Raw genomic sequence first — 10,730 nt, forward strand, 5'->3', positions numbered from 1 at the left:
AATGTGGCTCGTAGACCATCGTCTTCGTTGTCGCAATCCCCTAATGCTTCAGAAGTGGCAGCACGAACATCTCTCGATTTATCCAGAGTACGATCGACTAAGTTGAACAGTCTATTTGGCCATTTCTCTAAGAATTGGAGAAGGTGGGTGAGCGTCGGACGGCCTTTAAGGAGGGTATCGATGAAGGCGAGGTTAATCTACAACTACTCAGAATTCTCGCTTGCGATCAGCACCGATGAAACATTTTCACACCCGGAGTCGGCAGTTTACATGAAGATCCAACGGTATTTACTTGGTTCGCATGCCGTATGACACGGGCGATACGAATAGTACAGAATCCTGCTCCAGTACCATTTCTCATGTTCATCTAAGCCTTTACACCCTTGAATTCAGCCCCATTATTGTTCTCTTCATTCTTTATGTCCATAAATTCTTTTCCGTTGACTACAGGAGTCACCAGCAGATGCCCCGGGAACATTCTGTCACCAGGAAAGAACCCCTCTGTGTGGCTCAAGAACTCCCATGTCTTAGGCTGATCGTCCCGCTGCGGAGGGTAAACCCTGACTGGCCATATTTTGCAACTGATATAGTATAGGACGCTCGCTGTGACAGTTGATAGGAGAAAGCCCATGTTGTAGATGCGGACGGCCGCGAGTCCGATTGAGCCAGGGTGGAGATTTCCAGAAACCCCTGGCAAGACCAAAAGAACGGCCGCCGCCCATGATCCAAAGGCGCGTAAGTTGAATCCCTTGAAGTAGAAGTAAGGAGAATCGGTGCTTGTGGAGTATAACGATGGGACGTGGATGTTGCCGTTGCGGATGAGCCAGTAGTCGACACTAAACACGAATACGTCAATCTCGGGTGTTCAAAGCTCAGCGGAAGAAGTCAATGATTAAGGTATTCGTACATCATGCATGCCACAATAGGGCAAATAAAGCAAAGATATGAGCCTAGGAATGTGAGGAACGACGCGGCGGAGTAAATGAGCTTCCACGGGACTATGAACAAAGTTAGTTGGCCAAACTCAAGTTTTGTTTATATCTTTCGCATGGAACTAAACTAACCACAGACCCAAACCAGAACGAAGCAAAGTATCTGGCCGCGGACGATGGTGAAGTATTTGGGAAACATCCCTGCAAGATCGCTTCCAACAGGAATTGAGTTACTACTCAAGTTGGTTGCGAATGTTGCAAAAGCCTGCAAGAACGCTTAACGAGTGACCACTTCCGTTTTCAACCACAAGCCCTTACCTGTATACCCGCAGCTAGGAACACCAACGTTCTAGCACCTGGACTCCAATACTTGTCAAGTACGCTGGAGTAAAAGTCCCACAGATTCCAGTATGCCTAAGAAGATAATCAACGACCAATTCTGAAGAGAATCTCGCTGTCTGATTTACCTCTCCGAATTGCTTGTAGCCTGTGGCCGTGATGACCATGCCCATGAAGGTGACTAGTGGCTTGCTAATCACCAGACCTACAGGCATGGGGATTGTCTGACTTGGCCGGCTCCCATAGCGAGAGAGGTCAGCGATGTTCACCAGTGGTGGTATCACATTAGACACAATCGTGTTGAGGGCTTTCATGAAGGACCACCCAAGAGATGCCCCTGTTGCAGCTTCGATGGTGCTCAGGCCTTGAAAGTCAGCTCCGTGGCTAGAGATCTAGATAATGTGAGCTTTTGAAGGTGGGTCCCGTGACGGCTTTTGCTCACCAATGCCCATATCATGGTCGCTATTAAGCCAATCGGGGCTAGAACTGATTTGACTCGAAAGACAATGTTAATCTTGCTCGGATGAACGAAAGCGAAGGGGAGCTGCAACAGCCACAGAATCCCGAAGGCCAAAAGATTAGCCGATGTGATTCCAGCAGTTGCTGGTAGACCTGGTACACGATGAGAACATGCGGCGGTGAATATTCCGAGAGGGAAGCCTACGGTTAGGAATGTCTGTCCATTTGTGTCCGAACACACAGCGGAGCATAACAGCCATGAACTGGCTGGCATACAAAGTCTGAATAGCAGTGTAAAGAACAGCTACAATCTGGTTTCACTACGTCAGCAACTGTATCATGAGCAAACAGGTATTGCGATATCTCACCCCTCGGATGCCGATGTATGCAAGAGAGCCATAGATTCCTGCAGAAGACCGGACAATCGTGGGAAATCCTACATGGTACCTACAAACGTCATTCAGAGCCCTGATTATCTATCCAAGTGGGCTGAAATTTCTTACCAAGTTGCCCCACGAGAGTTCAAGTACAGTAGAACAGCAACCATGACAGATACGATAACTAGAAAGATTCCACGCGTTAGAGGCGACAATAACACATGGATATCTAGAGGTTTTTAGGTGGTAGCTTACCGGATGCAATCAAAATCGTCCACCAATTGAGGCCAATGGCGTACAGACTGGCACCGACATTGTAGGTGGTAGGCGAAAATGCGATGCTGAACTGAAAGGCAAAGAACGACCACGAGTTCCAAGTCCGCTGTTCAGGGGGTGTTGGATCAAGGTCCTTGTTCGACCAGCGGCCGAACTTGCCTTCAGTGGATTCTGGCTTGGAGTTGTCGAATCGGATTGCTTCTCTCAATTCCCGGGGCGAACTTAGGATTCGATCTGCGACGCTGGCTAGATTACGAAATCCCATTGTGAACAGAAGGCTGCTTGTGATGATTGTCTAATAGTTTCTTACTGCCGACGAACATGCACGGAGCATAATTCGTTGCTCATGAAGGTGGCCAAATCGGATGTGATTGTCAATACTTTTGCTAATTGGGCGGGTAGTGATGACAGGGCAGTAGCAGTAAGCACGAAGACGACGACGCGGATGATGCCGATGATAACGATAACGACGGCAACGACGATAATAATGACAACATTGATAATAGGGATAATTACAAAGGGGATCGTCTTTTAATGTAGCTTATAGGTAGGTAGTGGTCCGCCCAGTAAATTGAAAGTATCCGCCCGGATAGCAAAGCTCATTGTGAAGGTGTCAATCCAACATTTTATCAAGATAAGCGGAACCGTCTACTTTCAGTTCAAGATACAGCTTGTGTGGTTTTCATCAGCGGCTCTTCATGCCACGGACTAATGTGCGGCGGGGATGAAATCAAGATCCACTCATCATCCCTCCTGGAGATAAGGTAGGCTGGGTTCGGCTGATAAGAGTAGTCCAGCGCGGGCGATAGGCCTTCTTCATCGGAGTCAAATCGGACGTCGTATCAACGGATAGGATGGGGCCGACTCGGTCTTGATGCGGGGAGGATCGGCCAACTTAGCCGATGTCTTGGGTGGGTGACGGCGAGACTTCATCCGAACCACTGTTGATCTTTGCAACTAGGCCATGTTCTTTATCTCTTGAGCCTGGGGGGCTACACTCAATTCGAACCGAGTCACTCAAGACCAAATTATTATTTGTTTCCTCCCAGCAGTAAAAACGTTTCAACCGTCATCATCTACCACCATGCCTCGAAAGGTCCGCCTTGGGATTCTGACTCCCTCATCCAACACGAGTCTCGAACCACTCTCGCAGGCCATCATCTCGTCTCTGCCAAATGTGTCGGTTCATTTCTCTCGATTCCGAGTTCTCAAGATAAGCCTTGACAAAGATGGATTGAACCAATTTGAGAACGAGAACATTGTTGCAGCTGCACAGCTTCTCGAGGATGCCGAAGTCGACGTCATCGGCTGGAGCGGAACATCGTCCGGCTGGCTAGGGTTTGAGGCGGACGAGAAGTTGTGCGCCGAAATTACAGCAGCCACAGGAATCCCAGCCACCACGTCTGTGCTAGCATTGAATAAGGCGGTCCAGGAGTTTGGCGTCGAGGAACTCGGCCTCGTTACTCCTTACACGGATGATGTGCAAGAAGCCATCATTCGAACATACTCCACCATTGGTATCGATTGCGCTAAAGAAAGTCATTTGCGAATCTTCAAGAATTCTACTTTTGCGGCGGTGGACGAATCCACACTGGACGGCATGGTTGGCGAAGTTGCGGGAAAGGGTGTGCAGGGGATTACGACCTTCTGCACGAATCTAAGGGCAGCGCAACGCGTCGCGTACTGGGAGAAAGAGTACAATATCCCTGTATTTGATACTGTGGCGACCGTCATTTGGGAGATGTTGAGGATGTGTGAGGTTGACATGTCCCCTCTGCAGGGCTGGGGCATGTTGTTCACAAAGTTATGAGATCAACTGACGATCAACGGCCAATGCGTCTTGGGTATTTCAACTTGCTTAAATGATGATGTTTCTATACACATCCTTATGTCTCGATTCGGTGTCGATGCACCCCACTCATTACATCTGAAGCACGTGAAACTTTACGAATCGCATGCGTTCTGCCTTTTCACCAAAGTGTTAAGGTTGTGCCTGAATATATCTCCCAGATGCTACTTGGGACCGGCTCAAAGTCGTAGTGTCTCACTTATTTGATGCGGTGTGTGCGCGTGCCATCTCCAGGGCCTCCAATGCCAACGCCTTCATATCTGAGGTGATTAGAATCTCATCAAGATGATCGCGGCCGGCCCAGATCCCGCATGAATGCTCCTCGTTGTTGACTTGAAAATCTTTCCCTTCAACTTTGACGACATAGCTCAATTGCACGGCACGGCGTCTGACAATTGTCCCTTGACCCATCGAACCTTTTCCCAGCTTCTCCGTGGTGTAAGTTATGCGAGACAGCGGTAATACGACCTCTACCACGGCCAATTGTGTCTCTTCAAAGACTTCGCGGATGAGCATCGTGGACAGAGCCATCTGCGGTATCAATATTGCCTCCTGGGAGTTCGAAGACATCCGGGTAGTACTTCTGAGTTGGATTTCGCTTGAGAAGAAGTACAGTAGGCCCAGACTCTCCCTGCTGGAGAATAGCAGCGCCAACTGTCACTTTGTCAACCTCGGCAATGCGAAGTCGAACCTCCTGTCGGGACATTGAGAGAAATTCCATGGCAAAATGAGGTCTGCTCGTTGGGATCGAATACGTTTTGTGGGCTGTGAAACGTGTGTAAGGCAGCAGTTGGTTGGCCTGGAGAAAACTAAAAAAGGGGAGATGGATGAAGAAGAGGGTGTTTGAAGGGGCTAAAGCACTTCCGATTTTTACCCTTGATGACGCGGGGGAAAGCTTGTTACTGAACCAAGTTTTCATCATGAGAACATGTTTCTGTTTTCTTTCATGAATGTATATTATTACTATTCAAGGTAGATTGCCCAGGTGTCTGTCCTCAAGGGACCTTACTGTATGATCTATCTTGAGGGACCGTGCGCGCGAGAGATTCTCGTGCGGCCGCATCCTGATGACGATCCAAATTACTGGGCACGTATTGTGATTGACAGTCTGGCTACTAAGAATCCTACTTCTTCGTATTGTATCATCTCAACAGCATTGAAATTGAGAAAAAGTCTATGACGATACACAATCTTAATCAGTTACGCTAAGTTAAGAAAAATAGCAAGCTATCGTTTCCTCTAGAACTTGATTCCTTGAACAAGCAGCGAGGCGCATTGACGTTAAGTACCGGACATTTGCCGAGCCACCTACCCTAAACCTTCATTCAGTTATATCGGCGCGTTATTCGCACCTTTGTTAACAACTTTCTGATCTTTAACAGTTCCGATGTGAACGCAATCCTTCGAGGCCAGGGCTAATCCAGTTCTTCTTTGCAGGTACTGTATGAGTCTAGCTTCAGAGTCTCATACATCTGTAGTAATCGCTTGAACAGAGCTCCATTGTGCTGTAAGTGCTTATTGTCAAAAGCTGTGCGAACTGTGGGGTAGCTTCACGCGCAAGGCTTATGACTGCCCGCGATGACCATGAGAGATGGCCATGAGACAATAGAGTGGCTAGCGGGTCTCGGGCCGCGGCCTAGTTCGGGGAAGACGCTTAGAAGACCCTTTTCACTTCGTCATCTCTCTAGAGCCAACCTGCATAACTCATGAGGTTGATTAGGACGTAGTGGCTGTCGTTAAATCTCGTAAGTAGCCTGCGTGGGAGGTTACTGTTGTAGTCAGGGGTGAAGTCTGTACCGCTTGATGGATCTTGTGAGCATTCATTGAGGCAATTTTTGTCATTGCGGATCATCCACATGCTTGTCACTCTCCCATGCACTCGAGGCATCTTGACGCTGACAGTCGTCAGAGGAGCCCACCACGGTCCATGACACCTTGCCATCTTATGCTTACACTGACTGCTATCACGCTACCTGCGATGGATGAAACCACAGGTTTGAAAGGTCAACTATACAATTTGGCGTTGTGAGTCCGTCCAACGACTACCGTGAAATAATTGACGGATGTGTTCATCCTGTGATATTGCATGCCAAGAGATCGGCTCAACGTCACGCACTCCTTTGTGGTGGGAACAACTAACCTGAATGATTCCAAACATCTCAAAAATGCAATCCTCGCTTACGATTCCTGCGAATAGGGAGGCACATAGGCTACTGAGAATGCACTCACGGAACTCGGCGTACAACTTGCTCCGTCCGACGCCGCCATCGCATCGACCCGCGCGCTTGTTTCGACGATAGCCCAAATAGGCAATTAGATACCGAGTTTACTCAGTTGAAGTTCTATGCTATCAATTCGCCCCAAATCATGAGTTTCGTAATAGCAAATGCCCCCAATGCGTCTTTCAACGGTGTATTGTCGGTAAAGCAGAGGATTAAGGGTTAATCGGGCAAATTTCTTGATCGGAACGCATCGAGCTTTTCTCTTGCCTCCACAACCTCGAACTGGTAGAAGACCGTCCTCACCTGTCAACGTTCGTTCAAGTCAGGCTATTGTCTAATAAGGTATTGGCAGTGAGGCCTATGTGTTTCCCGTCACTTGATTGGGTATATGATAAGACTCTACTCTAGAACCCATGCATCATTTCATGCAAGGGTTGAACTTGCGTACGGCTTGTACGAGCTCGCGTTTATAGACGCGCGAGCTTACTCAGCGGCACGCCTTTCACGACAAAACGCGAGAGACACCGTCTTCGTACTAAGCGTAAAGCCAGACCACGTACCAAGGGTTTGAGAAAATTACCAGGGGTTACGGGATCGCTACTAGGCCGAACACTGGTTCATCCTCTAGGTTCACTGATCATGCTGCAAACCTGATTGGGTCATTACAGATCTTTACGCTATCTACCCACTCCGAAAAGACGGGAACCAGCAGATCATCCGAGTCAGGAGTTGTAGAGTCTATCTCGTTCTCGCGAGATATCGCGAGAGACCGGGAGCAAGTTCACCCCTTCTTGCCTCGTTGTTCGGCCCAATACAGAATTCATGAATGTCCGAAAGTCCGGACGGAGGATAGCTATAGAGGCATGAAGTCGGTGCGCTCTTAAAGATGACCTTCGAAGCACGGAGAGGAACTGCTGCTCTCTTTCAAAATCACCACATCATCTCGCTATCTTCCATCTTTAGAGAGTGCTCATCGCAGACCATTTTCAGCCCAAATCTTCATCGATCATTCTTCATTTTCCAGAGTTTGTTTAAGCGAGCTGAAGTCCAACGCTATGGAACGCCTTCCTGACTCTGGTCTTTCGGTTTTGGTTGTTGGCGCTGGAATCACCGGTTTGGCCTTTTCCATTGAAGCTCACCGTCAGGGCCATGCTGTCAAGGTCTTAGAGAAACGTGCCGATCCGGGAGATTACGGTTAGTGAAGGGTGCTTGGCGACAAAAGCAACGTGGCTTGGTTTAGTTGGTTAACTTCTTCGTCGTCAGGCGAAATCTTCTTCATTCAGTCGCCCGGACTGCACACCCCGTCTAGATGGCCTGGGTTCATGGCCAGACTGCATAAGGTTGCCATCTCGGCCGAGTTTCAGTTCTTCAAGTTTAGTGGCCAGAAGCTATTCGGAACCCAGCTTGGCTCCCGGGACGTGCCCACGGTATCGGTCAGCCGCAGGGAGTTTTACGAGCTACTCCTCAACTATGCAACCGAAATTGGCATCCGAATTGATAGGGGTCAAGAGGTTGAGGAGTTCCTTGAAACAGAGGACCTGGGTGGCGTCATCCTCTCTGACGGACACAAGCTCACCGCAGACATTGTCGTAGCAGCAGATGGGGTAGGCTCTAACTCATGGAGTCTTGTGACTGGCACCAAGGAGAAGCCAATCAGTTCTGGCTATGCTCTGTACAGAACCAGTTACCCAGCTGAGAAGGCACTGGAAAGCCCTGCCCTTGCAGAATTCTTCAAAGACAAGAGAGAGTGGACCTCTCTGCATATCGGTCCCGGGGCGCATTTTTTCATCGGCCTATCGCCCACAGAATTCAGTTGGGGCTTGACGCATCAGGACGAGGATTCTGCTGTCGAGGATTGGAATCGTGTTGTGGATTCCAGAGGAGCGCTTCGATATGTCCAGGATTGGGCACCTATCGTCCACGAAGTCATCAAATCCACTCCCAACAATGAAGCCACAGACTGGAAGTTGCGCTTTCGTGACCCTCAGCCAAAGTGGGTGTCTGACGGAGGCCATGTGGTGCAGTGCGGTGATTCCGCACACTGGTTCCTGCCCTCATCCGGCATTGGTGCCACAACCGCCCTTGAGGATGCCTTCTCTCTTGCAGCCTGCCTAAAGATGGGCGGCAAGGACTCAGCTACCATCGCCACCAAGGTTCACAACCATCTCCGGTGAGTGAATGCTTCAAGCATCATCCTATTGACAGTCTCTTCATCTGAGCTAGTATTGCTGACGGTGAGCCTAGCTTTGAAAGAACAGCCTGTGCTCAAAAGATAGGCTTCAAATCGAGGGAGGCTTTCCATCGCACCGACTGGAATGAGGCAGCCAAGAACCCCCGAAGCATTGCCAAATTCACGGGGACATGGTTGCTGAAGCATGACCCCGAGGTCTATGCTTACGAAAACTATGAGGCTTGCGCAGCCCATGTGCTTCACGGAAAAGAATTCAAGAACTCGAACACGGTTCCCGGCTTTCCGTTCAAGCTTTGGACAGTTCAGGAGCTGCTGGAAAAGGCTGACAAAGGAGAGTCAATTGATGATGATGAGGGTGACTGGTACTCCTTCATGTAGAACAGTAGAAACTGGCATGAATCAAGACAAGAGAGTAACTAAGATACATCTCAAATAATGACGAATCAGTCTTGCCACAATATCCGCGCCGAAACGTCACCGATCACACGATGTCCCACGCGGATATGTCTTGACAATACAAAGCTTCACGCCGTGACAATGTTTATGTCTGTTTCTTCACCTGTCACTGTACCTTGTAACCCACCTACATGGGACGATCTAGTCAGGTGCTGGACCCCGCTGCGGCACGGAGCCAGGCACCAGCTATACAAATTACCAGCACCCAGAGCAGCACAATTTGAAAAGCCCACCCAAACCCACCCGCCTTGTTCCGTCAGGCATGTTCACATTTCTGCTTCAGCAGCAGAGGCCCTTAGAACTCACTTCAACCTGTCACCATGTATTCGACTCCCGAGGAGATTGATGCCGCCGTCGCAGCCTATAGATCCCACATCTCGAACCGCAATCGTCGTGCTGTCCAAGTTTACGGTGTGTTTGTTCGCGAAACATGCCCCGCAACAAGCCCTTTCTAACTAGTGCTACTAGTATCGCTGGTCTCCGACGCAGATTTCGAAGAAGGGGATGACGAGGGGGATGAAGACATCAACGACGTGCGCATACAGAGCTTATGGCCCATATTTGACAACCGGCTCGGGACTTTCGTCTCCACACCATCTCAAATCCTCACCCGCTGGGACGAACTATGCTCCATCTACGATATGGACGGTACAGGCGGACGCGTGCCTTCCGAAGAGGAGAAAGCTCTTCTCGAGGACTACTTCTTGGCAATGGAACAAGACTTGAAGAGGTCATGTCGGGAGGAGGTACGACAGACAATTAAATTTCCTGAAGAGTTCCGCCTGCTGGCGAAACAAGTTCAAGCGCTTACCGGGCCCGGCATGACGGAGTATAAGTCGAAGTACCAAGCATCCTTTTGGACCGGGCCGTGGATTCCGACTGCTGAGACCGAAAATCATCTTCCCAACATAATCAAGAGTCCCGAGTGGCTGGAGGAGAATGTGGTTAGCTTTTGTTGGGACGTTGCCGCGGGATGGGAATCGGGCGTTGGCTATGACTGTTGGTCCTACGTTGTCTACTGTCGGAGGGCTGCCGAGAATGACGAAGCCAGCGCTTGCGCCGAGCCATGGGCCTGGAGGTACATGCTGAATGACATCTACGGCCAAGAAGTTTTCAATACCATTCCAGAGTTGTTGGCGTGGTATTACCGTTATCGTGAGAGGTCATTGCCTGATGCGTCTAGCATGACGGGATATGAGATTCTGACTGGCAAAGTCCTCAGTTAATTTGACCTCAAGAACATGAATTCGGTTCCTTGCTTTTTGCTCAAGCTTTGAACCGTCTCGGAGCTGCTAGGCAAGTCTGATGACATGGAGATGATTAATTATGATGCGGCTGATTGATACTATTGTACATAAAGTAGCAGTAATTGGGGACATCTGTCTTGCCGTTCGACAATTAGAGATTTCATATTTCATAGTACAATATGTTGTCCATACTAGATGATCTGCCTTGACTGACTTTGCATCTATCTTTCTAGCAAGCCACGAGATAAGCCACAACCTTGGCGCGCCAACTGAAGGTATTAGTATAGTCATAAAATATGGAAGCCTCGTAATGACTTGATGCGCACATTTTGACGTTGAGCTGTAGGGTATTGGATCCGTCAATTATTTCTCTATCATCATG

The 10,730-nt window shown here is 49.1% G+C and overlaps 5 protein-coding genes across 5 annotated transcripts; 3 read left to right on the forward strand and 2 right to left on the reverse strand.

Annotated features, from left to right (window-relative positions):
• Positions 1-367: 367 nt before the first annotated feature.
• GCG54_00008580 (Uracil permease) lies at positions 368-2,648 on the reverse strand (the record flags this gene model as incomplete). The annotated part of the gene is made up of 10 exons (XM_045408542.1): positions 368-836; positions 908-998; positions 1,065-1,197; positions 1,251-1,346; positions 1,400-1,663; positions 1,714-1,883; positions 1,936-2,041; positions 2,099-2,177; positions 2,234-2,291; positions 2,363-2,648. The coding sequence occupies 10 exons, from the start codon at positions 2,646-2,648 to the stop codon at positions 368-370; spliced, it is 1,752 nt and encodes a 583-aa protein (XP_045264509.1).
• An 819-nt stretch (positions 2,649-3,467) lies between these two features.
• On the forward strand, positions 3,468-4,193 carry GCG54_00008581 (uncharacterized protein; the record flags this gene model as incomplete). The annotated part of the gene is made up of 1 exon (XM_045408543.1): positions 3,468-4,193. The coding sequence occupies one exon, from the start codon at positions 3,468-3,470 to the stop codon at positions 4,191-4,193; it is 726 nt and encodes a 241-aa protein (XP_045264510.1).
• Positions 4,194-4,427: 234 nt separating this feature from the next.
• GCG54_00008582 (uncharacterized protein) lies at positions 4,428-4,802 on the reverse strand (the record flags this gene model as incomplete). The annotated part of the gene is made up of 1 exon (XM_045408544.1): positions 4,428-4,802. One exon carries the CDS (start codon positions 4,800-4,802, stop codon positions 4,428-4,430), a length of 375 nt encoding a protein of 124 aa, XP_045264511.1.
• A 2,707-nt stretch (positions 4,803-7,509) lies between these two features.
• GCG54_00008583 (FAD-dependent monooxygenase fsr3) lies at positions 7,510-9,023 on the forward strand (the record flags this gene model as incomplete). Its single annotated transcript, XM_045408545.1, has 3 exons — positions 7,510-7,648; positions 7,718-8,624; positions 8,699-9,023. The coding sequence occupies 3 exons, from the start codon at positions 7,510-7,512 to the stop codon at positions 9,021-9,023; spliced, it is 1,371 nt and encodes a 456-aa protein (XP_045264512.1).
• Positions 9,024-9,421: 398 nt separating this feature from the next.
• GCG54_00008584 (uncharacterized protein) lies at positions 9,422-10,327 on the forward strand (the record flags this gene model as incomplete). Its single annotated transcript, XM_045408546.1, has 2 exons — positions 9,422-9,512; positions 9,570-10,327. The coding sequence occupies 2 exons, from the start codon at positions 9,422-9,424 to the stop codon at positions 10,325-10,327; spliced, it is 849 nt and encodes a 282-aa protein (XP_045264513.1).
• Positions 10,328-10,730: the final 403 nt, after the last annotated feature.

Source organism: Colletotrichum gloeosporioides (assembly GCF_011800055.1).
Source record: "Colletotrichum gloeosporioides strain Lc1 chromosome Unknown consensus_43, whole genome shotgun sequence".
NCBI lineage: Eukaryota > Fungi > Ascomycota > Sordariomycetes > Glomerellales > Glomerellaceae > Colletotrichum > Colletotrichum gloeosporioides.